Here is a 17,743-nt window from a genome sequence, read left to right on the forward strand (position 1 = left end):
GTGCCCTCTTCTAATTGTGCTACCCTGGCTTGAAACTGTTTTTACTTGCTGTTTCATCACAAATGATATTTAATTTACTATTGTCATATATATCAAGATACAGTGAAGTGCTTTGTTTTGTATGTGATGCACCGTCAATAACTCTCGGAGACTGTAAGTGAATGATAGGATTTTATGAACAGCAAAAGGGAGCACGACATCTCAGAGACTAAGGGAGGAGCAGTGCCCCAATCACCTTTATACAGGGGTCTGTGGGAGGAGCCACAGGAGCAGTCAGCAGAGGGGCGTGTCCAGACACGTATACATAGTTTACCACAGTATGCCATCTATATAGATAATTTCAAAACATAAATACATTGAGATAGTACGAAGGGATAATGAATAACAGAATGTAGTATGGAGCTACAGAGGAAGTTCAATGCAGATAGACAATAAGGTGATTAGACCACACTGAGGCAGACTGAGAGCTCAAGAGGTACAAGAAGTCCATTCAAGTGTCATTGAACAGTAAAACAGAAACTGTTCTTGAGCCTGATGATATATGTTTTCAAGCTTTCATATCTTCTGCCCAATGGAAATGGGGAGAGGGCTGGGAAGGGGTCTTTGATTATGTTGGCTTCCAAGATAAGTGTAGGCAGTGTCAATAGAGGGCAGGGAAGGGGCACTGGTTTTCATGATGGACTGACCTATACCCCCAAAATCTGAGATTTTTTGCATTGCAGTCTTGGGTACAGCAGTTGCCCTAAAGGTAAAATTTATTATGCCAGGAACTCAACTTTGGACCAGTTGGACCAGAACCTGTTTCTGTGTTGTATTACTCGATGACACTAGGTGTATACACATGGGTTTCAACAGACTGCAGCTTAATGATAGAGATCGGAGTGACCTTGATTCTACAACAGAGATGATGCAGTCAGAACAAATATTTATTTATCCTGGAGGTCCTTTGCATGCCTACGTTAACATTTTTGATCTAGGCATTGGCTTCTGTTAGATTTGTGTCTCCACTAACCCAATCAAACAATACAAACAGAAAATACAAACAGCAAAAAAAATGTATCTTTAAAGGACTCTGCAAAAAAAAACTTCTCAATATCTTTTGGAAGGAGCACATTGGAAAATTCTTGAACAAAACTTGGTGGTTTCATCTCACAGCAAGTTATCTGCTCCACTCTCAAATCCACATGAAAATTGAAAAACAACGGGCCTCAGAAACAGATATTGTCTCCAATGAATTTCTTAAGCTTAAGGGGAAAATGCGCTGGTGGGAATGTTACACTTTTTCAGTGACTTGGATAGATTTTGATCTAGTAGATGTTGCCTTGGTAGAAATGAGACTACAGAGTTTGCTTTGGGTGTTTGCTGTCAGGCATTTAAACAATCTGACAGAGTGCCCATTGGTCAGAGCTACTGAAATTAGATTCTTGAAGTTGGGGGACATTGGCATGGGAGAGAACACTGATGTTTGTTAATTTTGTCTTTCCAGTGATTTGGAGGAAGATATGAGCCAGTGTCACAGATGTCAGAATCATGACCATCATCATGGAAGTAAATACAATAGTTTATGGACAATATAGAGGGATCACGGTTTCCTGCCATAAAGTCATTGCAGATTCTTTTCAAGCATCTCTTCTCAATATCCAGATGTGCAATGAACATGAACTTCACTGTGCAACACCAAGAGAAATTGACCATCATGCATTGCTTTTGACCTTTCAAAGCCCTAGATTCTATCATTCAAGAGGGCCTGTGCACAATCCTTAAATTTGGCTGCCCTTAGAAATACATCTGCAGTATCATGACAGGCAAGCAGTGTTTCTAATCAAAGGCTGCACAATAGACTCAAATACAGTGCAGGCTGAAGTCTAGCATCATCAATATTTCTTGCCAGAATATCACACTTCACCTGTAAAATCATTCTTGCTTTCAAACTAAAGCTGTGCAGTCTTATGAAATTTTGGGGATCAATTTCTCATATGTCTGCCATTCTTAAATATTTCCCAGGTCAGAATAAGTTCCAGGATGTCTCCATGCATAATACACTTCTCCTTTAAGACACGCATGAAAAGTTGGCAATGTCTTTAAAGATAGTGTGACTCCATATGCTAGGTTAGTGCTGCTGTGTATTGTAATCAGGGTACCTAGAATGTTAATCTACAAAAAGGCATCAGAATGAATTGACATACTGTAATTACACTTCAAGATCCCTAATATCTCCAGGGAGATATATAGATTCAGCCCAGCTAATAAATTGATCCAGGTTATTGATCCATGATGGTGAGAAAACAGTTTCTGCAAAATTTGTTAGCAAAATGTAATAAAAAGAACTGGATTTTCAGACTTTTAATTACTCCAGGAGAAGCTAATAATTTGAAACAAGTTCTTCAAAAATAACCGGTTTCCAAATTGCTACACACAACTGCAATTTCTCTCTTCTCTGTTCTTTTTCCATTCACTATTTTGGCTCCTCGCTTACCCCTTCTCCTCACCTGCCCATTACCTCCCTCTGGTATGCTTCCTCCTTCCCTTTCTCCCATGATCCAATGACCTCTCCTATCATATTCCTTCTTCAGCCCTTTACTTCCAACTATCACTTCCAGCTTCTTACTTCATCCCCCCCTCCCCTTTCCTGGTTTCACCTATCACCTGCCAGCTTGTACTCATTCTGCTTCCCCTATCTTCTCTCCCCTTCGTTTCCTGTCCTAATGAAGGACCTGTTTATTCCTCTCCATGGATGCTGCCTGACTTGCTGAATTCCTCCAGCATTTAGTGTAGGTTCCTCAATATTTTCAGCATCTGCAGAATATTGTTTAATATTATGTTTTATTTGCCTTGCATTTTAAAGTGCACTTTACATAGTATACAGCCATGTTACAGTGGGACAAACTGAAATGTTTAAAATTTTAATACAATAACACAAAAGTTGCATAAAAATCATATAGAAAAACTTGTAATTATTTCAAGATTTACATTTGCTCTGTGATAAATACTATCTCTGGGAACAAAGTAAACTATTTTATTATCTATTATGCAGCTGTAGCTGTTGATCAGTAACTTGAGTTCTACTATTGTTTTTATAAATTGTAATGTCATTAATACCATTTCCTTAAATTCTATATTTAAGTATTTTAAAAGCCTGTATGCTGGTTTAGTTAATTTATTTCCTAATTCTTCACTTGATGTTATCTCATGTGCTCCCAAATGAACTGCAGTGACTTCAAACTGATAATCAAGTCTGTGCTGATTTAAAGAGTTTGTGATATGCTGAAGTTCTAATTTGTTATTTTCACATAGTTCTTCTAGCATATAGTAATTGCACCTTTGCATGCTTTTAATGAAACTACATAAACACATTCCTGTGTTCCCAGTCCTGATGAAGAACCTTGGCCTGAAACTTCTATTGTTATTTCCACAGATGCTGCCTGAGCTCCTGTGTTCCTCCAGCATTTTGTGTGTGTTGCTCTTGAATTCCATTGCTATGTACAAACAGCATGATTCTGAGTATAACTATCACAGGCACTGTGTGCAAATATGAGCAATACGTCCTAAGCAGGTGATAAATGAGAACTTATAGCAAGGAATCAATACTCTTAAAAAAAAATCAAAATAAATCATTCATGCTGACATCTTTCTCTCTCCTTCACACCAACTCTTTTTGATCACCAATTTTCAAATTATGGTGCTCAATTGACAGGCTAATTGCTTTAGGCACAACTGTTTTGTGCAGTGCAACGTTCCTAAAATCTAAACCAATCTTAAAGAAGAAATGAGAGTGGCGCTGTAGTGCAGTGCTTTACAGCATCACTGAGTTTGTCTATTCTCCTAATTGCTGCATGGGTTTCCTCTGGGTTCTCCAGATTCCGCCCGCATTCCAAAGACATTGTGGGCACGCTATGTTGGCGCTGTAAGCATGCCGACATTTGTGGGTTGCATCCGGCACATCTTCGTACTTCGTTGGTCGTTACAAAAATGGCTCATTTCACTGTAGGTTTTGGCATTCATGTGACAAACAAATGTGGTCCTTAAAGGAATTCTGGACAAAATGGCAGCTGATTTCAGTGCATTAGTGCAGTAATAACTATTTTAGCAGAATTCTAAGTACTAAGGCAATAACATCAGTTTGATTGGTATTTACAATTTTGTCTGAGGAAGGTATATCACAGTCTCTATCAAAAAACAGAAATTTAAATTCTCACTCTTAATCAAGTCAAGTAATTCCTAAATACAAACAAACTACTGTTGAGAAGAAATTAAGATTGACACCACCAGAATAGTTAGAATCTGAGTTCATGTGGAAAAACAACTTTTAAGTTATTCAGGCAGCTTTAGAAACCACACCCTGGCCTATATAATTAGTCACCACTCTGGGAGAGGAGAGAAGGAATTGGTTTGGTATTGTTTGAAAATATATTACACTGAGTGTTAAAAAAAAGTTAATCATGGGCATTTTTTGTTATATTAAAGTGACAATTTTTAATCAACAGTCTCTTTAGTAAAAATAATTGCAACATTGATACTGATTATTCTTTTGTTTCATTTGCAAATGAATTGCCTAAAATTAGCTCTTAGATGTGAATTGCAAGCTGCTGTATGATGTGAAGGAACCATCAATTAGCTTTCTAGTTAAATATGATCCGTGTTACTGTTTGCATAATTATACTTAACTAAAAATTCAATTGACTTGTCCTTTAAATTTACAAAATAACAAATGAATCTCAATTAAAACTGAATTTCCGTTCCTATATATATATATATATTTTTCATAATCAAGTGGGTGCCTTTGTACACCCATTTAATTTTTTGAATTGTGAGATTAGTCCTGGAATTTAAAAATAAGTCGTATCTCTTTGCATTCTTCTACTCCTCTTCATTATGATCATACGCACTCCCTATGAACTTGAGAAACTGAAGACATACCTGTGTAGTATGCCCTACAGTCCAGTTCTTGAGGAGGAAGTAATCTACTGATTAAATATCTCAGTTTTGCCTAAAGTCTAACTGAAGATCCTAGTATCAAAGCTGAAAATCACAGCAGAGCACAATTTTATATCAACGTAATATTGGCATGCATCATAACAAAGGTTAATTATGTACAGCAAGTATTCAACCACAGATTAATGTTCCAAAGCAGCAAATTAGTTGATTTAATTTTATAGTCCAGCATTTCAGAAAATAATCCAAATCAATTGAAACAAAAAACAAAAAAATACAAAGTTGAGATTCTTAAATATGTTATCTACGATGTGAAATTGATTTGAATAGTGATATAGTTCTGAATAATGTTCTTACCAGACTAAACTCCATTATAATTTCAGACTTCCCAACGAAACGGAGATTTTCAGATTATGCAGTTACATAATGTTTATCTTTCCACAGATGCTGTTGACCAGCTGAATGCTTCTAGTATTTGATGCAATACTGTCGGGTTTGGGTGAAAAACAGGTATAGAATGTTATTTTAGTTGTCCTAGCGGATGTGCACTTGAAATTCTCCAGTTTGATTTCTCGGTTGAGGGTACTGGGCCTGTGTTCCCTATGTGCAAAGGAAAGAGTGTAATGTCATTTAAATATTCAGATTTCTGAACAGAACTAAAATATATTTGCCTCTGCCAGAAGTCACAGTCTGGCCATTTAGGATGATGATTTAAAAAATTATGTAAATATTCCAGGCAGGGATGGGTTAAGGAAAGTGAAATAAATAAAGGAAATGGAATGATAGGCAGAAAATCATTGTGATATTATTCAATTGACAACTTTTGCACCTATTGACTGTGCACTTAAGGAAAAAAATGTTATTCCTTTAGGTATCTAGTCAGTTGAAATCCATTTCAAACAGTACTTAAGATTCCATCAAAACTGTTCTTGTGGGGTTGTACTGCTGTCTCAGGCACTGAACATAACTGCATGTACAGTAGTTTCGTTTTATATTCAAGCAACACAAAGGTAAAATAGCACAATATTACTGACAATTATGCATTTAAAATTACCTAAATTAAGTTTACCAGTGACATAATCATCACACACCTATTTTGAACTAATAATAATTGCTTCACAAACATGTTTATAATTACGGAGATGCCAAAAATGAAAACTTTTCCCAGCCCTAATCATTACATTGCGAAAGGTTATCACAGCTATTTCTTTCCATATTATGCTTTGTTCTGATACGGATTTTCTGAAGTATGAAAGAATACACATTTTAACCAGATCAAGCCTAACAAGGCAGATTCAATTCTCGCTAACAAAACTTTGCATTGGATTGTTGCATTGCACAAACATGAAGGTCTTTTCCAAAAGAACCTGCTGTGATATTATCTATTGGAACTTCCTACTCTGATCAAATGTTCACAGATTTTTATCGAGCCAGTTTATATAGTTGTTCATAATCTTGTTTCCCACGACAAAACTGGTAGGGGGCAGTGCAAATATCATTGCACCATGAAATCCATCTTCATAATGATCTATGGTCACTTCTATTCCGGCATCTTCTAATCGCTTTGCATACATTATTCCATCATCTCTCAGAATATCATGCTCACAGGTCAAAATGTAAGCTTTTGGTAACAACTGCAGAATTTCTTTATCTGCAATTAGTGGAACTGCTCTTGGGTCTATCAGTGTTGGCAACTCCTTGATAACCTGTGGATTTCCCATTACCTGGATAACAGGTTTGAAGTTCTTTTTAAATGATTGTGGTAATAGTGTTGTCCAATTTAAGCGAGCTCGAATGGAAGTCAGCTGACTTTGGTCTGAAGCTGTATGATTGTTGACCAACATTGCCTGGACAAATCCTGGATCACCATTTAGATACTCCAACCAAAAGCGGGCCATGACATGTTTGTTCAAGATAGGTGCAGCCATATTTTGTTGATAAGAAGGAGTATTGAAGTCAAAAGCCTGAAGCACTGGATAAATAAGAGCTTGAAGCTTGAGTCGGATGGTGATGGTTCTATCCAGAACAAGCTACAAGGACAGAAAAAAATATATTAAGTAATGAAACTGGGATTGAGACTTGAGTTATTAGTATTGAATGGATAGGAAGGGACTATTTTCTATGGAGTGATGGAAGACAGTGGGATTATTTATAGAACTATATAAAGTAAAAGGGGGCACAAAAAAGATGGATTGCCACAGGCTTTTTATCCCATGATAGAGTAGTCTAACACTATTGGTTTGAGATGAGGGAAAAGATTTAAAGGGTACACAAGTGGCAAGTCTTTCCACGCAGGCTTATGGAATGAGCTGCCACAGGAAGTGGTGGGAGGGATATGTGGTAAAATTATGGATATGTACATGGATAGGAAAGATACATGGACCAAATACAGCTAAATCAGACAAGCTCAAGCAGACACTTTGAACAATATGAATGAGTTGGGCTATAGAGCTTGCTTCTTCCTTGTTGTGGAACTCTAAGTTAAAAGTAAAATGCTGAAAATACACAGCAGGCCAAGCACGCAAGGGTTGTGAAGCAGGAAAACATTTTATTACGTTTTGTAACTCCGAAACATTAAACTAATTGGGAAACAAAAGTGTTTGAAATGCAAGTCTAACTTCGTGTTTACTTTAAGTGAGGCACACATGTACCACAGGCAATGTCAGGATGAATGCAATTCATGTATTTTTACATATAACCTGTAGTGAATTATTTAAGTTGACAAGAATGCTTAATCTTGTAATCCCTTTATTAATATATCAATTGTATTTTGTTCATAATATTATTAATAATAATAAAGAGATTGAAAAAAAGAAAGAATGCTTAATCAAACAATATATTTACAATATTCTTCAAATATTACTGAAATATTAAATACATGACATATTTCATGTTAATGATATTAGTTCAGAACAGCCTGAATACTTCTGTATTAAGAATTTTATTTGACACATTGAAAACACATTTAAGGGAAATGCTAAGAAAATTTGAGAAAATGTTCCCAAGTTTCTGATGATATTAAACATTACTGAATGTATAGAATTTTAGAAACGTTCAATAATTTACCTTTACAACTTAGATAATTACTTTTCTTAAATTTGGAAAATAAGTTTGGTGGCTATCCATATGCAAGAGTGATGGGTTGTGTCCTGCTAATCAACTGTGTTGAACAATATCTGGTAGAGCTCTGGAGCCCCATATAGCATAGCAGTCTCTAATTATAAAACACTGGGTAAAGGAAGTGTATACTTTGCCAGCTTCGGTTTTCTGTGAGCCCTCGTCTCACCCAATTCTCCTTGTCTTCCTGAGCAGTTAGCCTCCAGGGACTTTAGCCATCAGCAGCTATGTCCCACCTTCCCATGTCGAACACCTTCATGCCATCTGCCACAAAAGGTGGGATATCTTGGTGGCCAGCCATTTTAATTCTATTTCCCATCGCATGATCCATGGCCTTCTCTACGGCCACAATGAGGCCACTTTCAGGCTTGGAGGAGCAGTACTTCTTCTTTCCTCCGGGTGGCCTCCAACTAACAGCATGAACATCAATTTCTCTAACTTCTGGTAAATCCTTCCCTCCTTATCCCTTTTTAATTCCCTGTCCTGGTTCCCCTCTTACACCTTCTCTTCTTCTCACATGCCCATCACCTCTCTCTGGTGCTCCTCTTCCCCTTTCTCCCACGGTCCTCTCTCCTCTCCCATCAGATTCCTTTCTCTTCAGCCTTTCACTGTTTCCACCTAACACCTCCTGGCTTTCCCATCTTGCCTGAAATGTTGTCTGTTGATTTCCCTCCACAAATGCTGTCTGACATGCTGAGTTCCTCCAGCATTTTGGATGTGTTGCTCTGTATTTCCAGCATCTGCAGAATCTCTTGTGTTTATGTAGCAATCTTCTCATTGCCTTTCTGATGCCCACTATTCTAAGTAGTTTACAGTTGTCCTTGTAGAGGAAAGATGGATCCAGCAGCCAGCACATTGCACGCAATGCCCTTGGAGATACAGGCACCATCCATCAAACCTGGCCAATCCACTACAACGTTTGTTGGCTTAGTCAAATTGAGCTCAACAGTAGCAAATTCCACAAATATATACATCTACAATTTTCAAAAATGTAAAATGTTACAGTGTCATCCTTATTAACTGTAGCAGGTCAACTGATACTGAAATAAGATAACTGCTGTTTGTGTAATGCACAACTTACCTGCTGGCTCACAGCAGCAGCCAAGTTCCCTCCAGCACTGTCTCCAGAAAGTGCAATTCGATTTGGATCCACTGAATACTGTGACAAGACCTCAGGTTGTAGAAAATATCTAGTAGCACTGTAAACATCATTTATCTGCTCAGGAAAATGAGCCTCTGGAACAAGACGGTATCTAAATTTAAGAATGTGCAATGCAGTTTCAGTTAGCTTCGACTTGTAAGGATTTACCAATAGTATGATTCAAAAGAACAAGAAACAATATTCACTTTCTACTTGAGGATAATTTAAATATTTTATATTCTTACTTATGTTCTTGTTTGAAGGATGGGGATTTAAAAGGCCAAATTAATGGGCCTGAAAGTAGTGTTCTTCCTTCTGGGTATAAATGCTTAATGTCTGCTCAAATCCAGTTAGTATTTGATCACTAATGGCTAGTTTCACTCAAGATTTTCTATTCTTACTAATGACAACAAGTTCTTAAAAGATTCAAATTACTTCCCCAAGTATTTTTTAAGTGTTAAATATCAAATTCCTTCTAGATAAACAAATACATTTATTGCTTCCCTTTTACTCCGCTCTGGTTAAGAGTTCCTCAAAAAATTCTAAGCTTTTTCCCACTTTCCTTCCTCCTTACTGACTATTATATTTGTATTTTTATCACAGTCAGCAGATTCCCTTCCTTAAAGATACAAATGCTGAAATAAAAATTAGGAGTTTAAATTTCAATATATATTTTGAAATGAAATTTTGTATAACAATTTTCAATTTATCTGACCATGTTTTGACCAAAACAAAACATAATCCTAAAATTACATTGACAGGAAAATTATCCTGTTATTTTGTGAATACTGTACTTACTCAATAGAGACAAGAACGGCCTTCATAACATTGGCCATCTTCTGGCAAAGGTGGTCATATGATCGCATTCCTACAGTAACACAAAATAAAAGGGGAGGACCATACTTGTAAGTTATTTTTTTCATGCTGATGACAAATTTTAAGATTAATGCTTATCAGTGAATGAAGCAAGCCATTGTGGCCCTGAATTTCCACTTCTTGCACAGTTTCTTTCCTAGGACAGGGAATATGTCCCTGAATGACAGTACAAGTGAAGAAGTTCAAGGTCTAAATAGTGTACTCCTTTCAAAGTGTCTCTATAAATGAAGACGTGTGTTATGGACATTTCAAGGAAGGTGAAATAACTTATTTCTTCTTGTTCTAGTTCACTTACTTGCACTTCCCAAAGCCCAGCCTCCACCATGTATGTAAATAACGCTTCGTCTTAGTTCACCATTCGGCTTTGCCTTGGGTTCAAACACTCTGACTTGTACACCATCAAATATTGTGTCTGTCACTTCAACCAGTTTCTTTGATTGTGGGGCAAGCATCTCAAATGCATTAATGACAAAATTCAGTGCTCTCAGGTGATGGCTGAGTCCCAGCTGCTGCACTAAATGACACTACAAAACAAAAGTGTTATTAATTGTACCCGTACCCATACTTTTGAAGCCAAACTTCACAAAACAACATACTTAATTTATTAATTATTACAAAAGTAAGGTTGAATGGAAATTTGGTACATGGGTTATTATGTAATAACTTGTTGAATCTGCTGATTCTGTTTCAGCAGTCATAGTTGATCAAACAAATTTCTTTTCACAATGAAATACAGAAGTTTCTGCTAATGACCGGAAGTATTATGTGTATAAATAAAGGCTTGAAATTACCGTATTTATTTCTTCACACCATAGAATGTAGATATTTAGACACTACTGAGTTTAAATTGAGCTATTCGTAACTCAATGGTCAACTCAAAGTCAAAGTCGAGATTTTTGTCATATGTACAGGTTCAATGAAGAACTTACTAGCAGCAGCATCACAAGAGAAACATAAATTAAAGGTAAATTATACCCAATTTTTACAAGAAAGCACAATTAGAACAATAAAACAAAGTCCATTTTAGTGCAAAGTGGATAAAGTTGGTCATTGTTGCTAAACCGTAATGATTATGGTTTTGCAAGTTGGTTCAAGAAGTGTCAACACAGTTGTTAGTTGTTATAACAAATACCAATCTTACAGTAACTTGTATGAAATAATACCATATACTCCCCATAATGGAGGAGTTGTGTTCATAGAAGTCTGTCCATTTCATTATTGTATTTTACATAAATTGAACCGTGACAAAAAATGATAAAATTTGCTGTTTTTGTCTTATGTTGTGCTTGCTTAGTTATTGTTTCTCACATAAATTCTGTAAGAATAAATTTTTGATCTGTAATGTATGATTTTGGTTGCAATTTGTAATATCTGTTTAGTTGAAGTTTCATTACCTAAATTGCTGTAATGCATAGGAATACTGCACAATTAAGAATAGTAATATTCAACACTGTGAGACCTTGAGTTGTGTGTTCTTCATTTGCAGATGTACTTAATTTCATTATTAGTCAATTACTACAAGATTCCTACTGCATACATTATTTTCACCTAATTTCTAAGCCCAGATTTTGGTAAGTGATCTCAGTTATTTAGTGTTTGGTATCCTTGTCCATGATCATTTTAACACCCTTTACAACTGACAGTGGCATGTTCTGATTATGAGGCTTGAATACTTGTTACTCCATCATGTTCTAAGAAGAGAAAAGCTACAATTTACAAGCTATAAATGGCAACCATGAACTTTCAGTACACAAAAAAATCTATAATGCTCTCTTGTTCGTTCACCCTTAGATCTGTCATATCCTTTTGTCTTGCTGTATTAAACTCTATCTGAATTACTGGAGAGTGAAAACTCTCACATATACAGTATATACCTATATATAAAGTTAAATCTAGGAGCTCTTTCTCAATCTTTATGTTGCTCTTGTAAAACGACAAAGCTGTTGTAGCTATAACTTTCCAGTGTGCTATATAAGTGACTACTTAGTTAATATAATGACATCACTGCTTCTGTAAACCACAGTGGCTGACACTCACTAGAAAATAGCATTATGTAAGGTTATACATTGCTTTGCTACTAACTATAAAATTACAGCTAAGCATATTTCAAATGATATGGGATGGGCAGTAAGTGCCCTTTCTCTCCTCCCCCCCTCCACAGATATCTATTTGGGCAACTTTTACAGCATTCTACCTAGTAGTAGTTTATGGAAAATGTAAAAAATGTTTTTCAAAACCCAACAACTTTAGTTCATTTATGTGGGATTTCGGAAAAGCAGATGTAATAAGTAAACATATGAAATTTGTCCTGCTGAAGGGTCTTGGCCCGAAACGTCAACTGTACTCTTTTCCGGAGATGATGCCTGGCCTTCTGAGTTCCTCCAGCAATTTGTAGATTTCCAGCATCAGCAGTTTTTCTCTTGTTTGTGATATGAATTTTGTTCCGATTAGTAAACATTAATGTTACTGTTTGAGACCTTTGCACTGTCCAAGTTTGGTTATCATAACACAAAAATATATTTGAATAGAGAGTAATATTGCACAAAGTACTTGAAACAATATTTATACATATCAGTTCATGCTGCGTTATCCATAAATAGTGTTATAGTAGATTGTTAGAAATGAAATTTGTAATCACTTCTTAAAGCCCCTTTCCTTGGCAAGTGAACAAATATTCTGAAGTGAGACCTATCCAAGCAGAGCAATTGTTGAGTTGCCACAAGGTCAGCTGACCACCGCTGAAAATAGAGAAAATCAATGACATGTGAAAAATCAAAGCCACGAGATTACACAAGAATATGGGCAAAAGGTCAGTGAATTGTCCTCTATAAATTAGAAAGATAAAAAAAAACAAGTTAGAAAAATACAAAAGTCTTAATTTAAATGAATTGTTCTTAAAGTGCTGAAGCAAAAATGAAGCTTAGAGAGGATGCATAAAAGATTCACCATAATAGTCACAAGGATGAGAGAATTATGGGGAAAGGATGTAGAAGCTGTAGTTATTCTCTGCAGGACATGGGAAGTCAAGAGAGGACTGACAGAACTGTTTAATATAAAGTGGAGTCTAGACAGAGCAGATAGGAAGGTGGAAAGAGTAAGAACCAGAGAGAACTGGAGTCCAGATAATCAAGGAGATAAATGGTTTGAGGAGAAAATTATTTTTAAAAACTGAGTGTTTATTAGCTGGAATGAATAGCTTAGCAGGGTGATTTCAGGAGAAAATAGGATCGGTACATGAAAAGAATTGCTGTGCTGCAGGGAATCGGCAATGGAACAGAAAGCTAGTATGATCTCAAAGGGTTGAATGATTTTAGCATTTTATGTTTCTAATATTTCTCAGTGATAATTCTAGTAAAAAGAGATTTTCTCCAATAGTTTGTGCTTAATGCTCAATGATTTACCAAATCTCATTCAAAAACAAGTGTCTTTTGAATTCCAATTATATTTGGACTGAAGATGAAATGTTTCATTAAATCCATTTTTTATTGGTTTAAATAGACAACAGAACAGTTCTAAATTAATATTTCATATACTGAACTAATTCAAACACTTATCTTGGTAATCCAGTTTGATGAAGTTTAAAATAATATTTATTGCACGTGAATGCATTACATTCAGTTCAAACAAATCTTAGAGAAATTTCGTGGACTATTGTCACTACTCCTTCTGCAGATGGTGCAATAGATTGGAATGAAAATGGAAAATAGAAATGTAAGGATGACGCCCTACCCTGACCAAATTCCTTCTATTTTATGACTAATACACATGTGGATTTGGATGATGAAATTAGTGTTAAAATTATGCTTTTGATTTGAATGTTCTCGCCAAAGACCTCCTGATCTCTGTGGAGCAGCCAACCCTTTTCTCTGAAAACAGTTGCTGTCAGCCATCACTTCCAAGACATAACAGTGATGCATGTATTTAATAAGTCACAAAGTTTTCTTTCAATATTGCAAAGTGAAAGGCTCCAAAATCAGTAAAATTACACAGCTTTCTAAATAACAATGTTACTTGTCCCAAGATCAAGGTTACTAAATAAATTGCAAATGTTTGAGGTTTCCTCCTCAAAGCCAATTTTGAGTTTTGCAAAATCTTGTGGTAAAAGCTGTATCTAATTATCATTAATTTAATATATAGTATTTAATATTAATATTAAAGTATATGACATTCTTATCTATTTATAATGAATCTTCACATGCTGTGAAAGTTTTGGATGTCTTTTCTAAATTAGTATGCTGCATTCAAATAAATCTACAAACATTTGTATGCCCTTTACCCAAGATATAACTCAATTATGTTTCTTAGAAATTAGGGCAGAATGATGACATTATAAATGACCAAACTTATATTTGTGTATTAACCAAATATATTTTAAGGTAACAATGTAGTGATACAGAATATCCATGCCTCAGACTTCGCACTTGGTTTAATTACACCCACGTCAACATCAACAACCGTGATGATAAAAAAATGTCATGTAGATTCATGAAACAAATAACGTAAATGGGTATGCCAGGTTTCTCCATTGAGCAAGGAGCTACTAATGTAATTTTTAAATTTAGAATATTTAAAGAACTGTTTTTGGTCCACCCTACTCCACAACTGGTCTTAAGTTGTGCATAAAACATAAGCTGTTGGTTTTGATCTCCTGTGATTAATACACACCTCAAAGTTTATAGTCATTTTAGGAAGCGATGTATTCTGGAAAAGTCTTTTTGAAACTCTACATTACTGTTTATCTTGTTTACCTCATGCTCTTCACTTTGGCTCCGTAACATGTCAGTAACAGGTTTAAAGGTACAGTTCATTGGATGGTCACCACACTTTCTTCTCCTTGTATGGGGAAAATGCTTGGTGACCATGCTGAATGTTGTCACGTCAGCATAGGGCAAGCAAATCTGAAAACAGACTGTTTCCAGCAAACTGTGAATCTGTCACAAACTAACAATCTTGTTTATACAAGGTTACACCTCTAGTTTTGGAGACAAGGTGCCACCATCTGTTGTGCCACATTAATGAATCCTAGCACTTTCTGTAAAAATTGATCATACTGTACCAGAAATATTTTGTTAGTTTTTAGATTATTGGCACTTCAGGCAAAAATAAAATTATTGTTACTTATTTTTGGCCAATTTAATACAGAATTTTAAAATATTAATTTCAGTTAGGGTGTTCCAAATATAACATCAATATTCAAGCATTGAGTGCATGAATTATCAGGAATGACATTAAGAAGGAACTGTCATTGATGTTATGTTTCTGAGGATAAAACTGAGAATAAATCTAAAGAACAAAAGACAATAAACTCTATTACAGTTAATGAATTGTCCAGGCAAAATATTCTACCATGGAATTGGTGTTCATACGCTAGCTCTCAAAATCCAAGAGAATAGGAAAGGAAATGAAGGGTTAGAATTGTTGACAAAAATGTTCAAAACAGTAAGGTCTGTGAAGTAAAATTAGGAAATACTGGAAATATTAAACAAGTCAGAAAGTTTCAAGGGAATAAATCAAATGTTTTAGGTACAAGTTGCAGTTTTGAAAAAATGGCCTCCATCCATCTGATTACCCTATTTCTAGCATATTTTTGTTTTTTTTAATATTTTGGTTAGATATTGTCAGTGCCTATCCTGTGTTTGTAATCATCTTCAGCCAAAAGATCATGCTCCTCCTGTTAAATTTCAGTCAATGATTTATAATTTTTTTTTACAGTTGCATTGCAGAAATGTAAAACAAGGAATAAAACTACTGAGTCCGTATCTGCCAAAAATGTGATAATGCAGCTTAAACCCACTTAAGAACCCCTGCTTCTTAGCTTTGTAGTTTAGGGCATATCATTTTTTTCCAACAGTGATGAGCTTTTGGTTATACTGTCCTTTAGTCAAGGTGAATTCTTGACCTCTATTTTTTTCAAATCCTCTCTAATCCTTCTAGAAAAATAGTGTAAAGCTTTCCCTGGTTATTAGTGCTTTTGCTAAAAGGAAATAAAATATTTTTTCATTCTCTGTTCCATATTAAAGGCCTGAAGATAATCTTTTCTTCATAATGAAACTACTCCAACTCTAGCCACATTCTTTTAGATCTTTTCCATGTCCTCGCTAATGCTAACACAATATATTAGCGCATCTTATACTCTAATTATGGTCCATATAATGTTGTATAGAGCTCAACCATGACCTCCTTCAGATATTTTATACATAGAATATACACACCTCTTGTTGGTCTGCTAAATTGGTGAAGATAAACCAGGAGCATCTAAATTAGCACATCAACATTAGACCTCCCCACTGAAGATGAACACTTCTGCAGGCGAGGGCTGGATATTTTATGAAATTATTGCAAGCAGTGGAAAACCCTATTGCACAGATGGAATGGAAGGCAACTGGGCTGAGAACTTCTTGGAAGAGGAGTTGCTGAATAATGGTAAGGAATCACCAAGTGATTTTCAGGGATGAAGACTGTCCAGATCAGTGACAATGAGTGGGATGAAGTTCAACTGAGGGTGAACATCAGTAATGAAAAGTTAAAGAAAACATTTATTTAGAAGACACCTCAGATTCTCCAAATAGGGCTCTTCCCATGAATTTCAAAGCAGCCCGAAATGCTTCAGTCAAAATCTGTTTGGATCCTCAAATGCACGAAAGAATTTTGTGCAAGTTGACATAAGTTTTGCACTTCTCTGTCATACCCAAAGTACCACATTAATCACCAAATCAAATCCACATTTTTAAAGATCCCTGGACCAATTCAAAAATTATCACACTGTTGAAACCTTCTCCCTCATTCAACAGTAACAGGAAACAGATTAATTGGGTCATTCGTTTCACTGGCCTTTATGTAATTCTGATTTGTGTTGAACAACCCAATTTGCCTGGGAAGCAACCCCACAAAATAATGTTTCGGTTTTCATGTGATACGGGCCATCTTACAGGCGAAATTCTTATATATTCTACAAAAATTGTAAAGGAAAGGAAAGCCAAAGATCCCGAGAAATATAACTGGACTTTTTAAAAAGAAAAATAGAGAACGATACAGTACTAATTGACGTGCACTGGCATATACGTTATTCGCGGTCCACCGCCTGCCAGGCTGCCACTCCTAGCTTGATCATCATCACGGGGTCCTACGCGGATTTAGTTCGAAAAAATGATACAATGCACAGTAATTTAAGTGAGTTAAGGGATAGGACGCATGTACATAGAGTTCTACAACAAAACAGGAAACACAAATAAATAACCCCATTATAGTCTATTCGACTGAAATACTTTTGAAATAATGAACACATTTCTTTAATATTTAAAATGGTCATTCTAACCTAATCTCAGCAACCTGTTGGGAAAGTAGTATGAATAGAAAGAGAAAATATACCACATCCTGCACTCCTCTGAACGTTGCATCCAGCAGCATCAATTTCCAGGGTTCGGACAGCGTGTTCGGAATTGGAATGTAGACATAGTAAGCTGTCAAAGAGGCAACAATTAAGATTACTCCGAGTGTTGCTCGCATTGTTGCAGAATCTGGGGAAAAGGGTAAATACTTAGAGAAATACTCATTTCTTCCGTTCCTATTATTGACACCGGTAGGACCGTCACCAATTAGATCGATTTGGGTTTGTTAGTTGACCTATCAGACGAAGAGGGTGGAAACAGGGTTTATTGTAACAACAGCCGTAGGTGC

General features: G+C 35.9%; 1 protein-coding gene across 3 annotated transcripts; it reads right to left on the reverse strand.

Annotated features, from left to right (window-relative positions):
* Nucleotides 1–2,806: 2,806 nt before the first annotated feature.
* Nucleotides 2,807–17,739, reverse strand: LOC140725522 (neutral cholesterol ester hydrolase 1-like). 3 transcript variants are annotated; one of them, XM_073041083.1, is made up of 6 exons: nt 17,435–17,739; nt 10,362–10,590; nt 9,989–10,058; nt 9,131–9,302; nt 6,657–6,962; nt 2,807–5,532 (listed from the first exon to the last, which is right to left on the reverse strand). In XM_073041083.1, exons 1-6 carry the CDS (start codon nt 17,570–17,572, stop codon nt 5,467–5,469), a joined length of 981 nt encoding a protein of 326 aa, XP_072897184.1. In that variant the 5' UTR covers nt 17,573–17,739; the 3' UTR covers nt 2,807–5,466. The 3 variants fall into 3 exon arrangements, with proteins under 3 accessions (XP_072897184.1, XP_072897182.1, XP_072897183.1); XM_073041081.1 differs by having other exon boundaries at nt 2,807–6,962; nt 17,435–17,736; XM_073041082.1 differs by having other exon boundaries at nt 2,807–6,962; nt 17,382–17,496.
* Between the last annotated feature and the right edge of the window lie 4 nt (nt 17,740–17,743).

This window comes from Hemitrygon akajei, chromosome 3 (assembly GCF_048418815.1).
Source record: "Hemitrygon akajei chromosome 3, sHemAka1.3, whole genome shotgun sequence".
Taxonomy (NCBI): Eukaryota; Metazoa; Chordata; class Chondrichthyes; order Myliobatiformes; family Dasyatidae; genus Hemitrygon; species Hemitrygon akajei.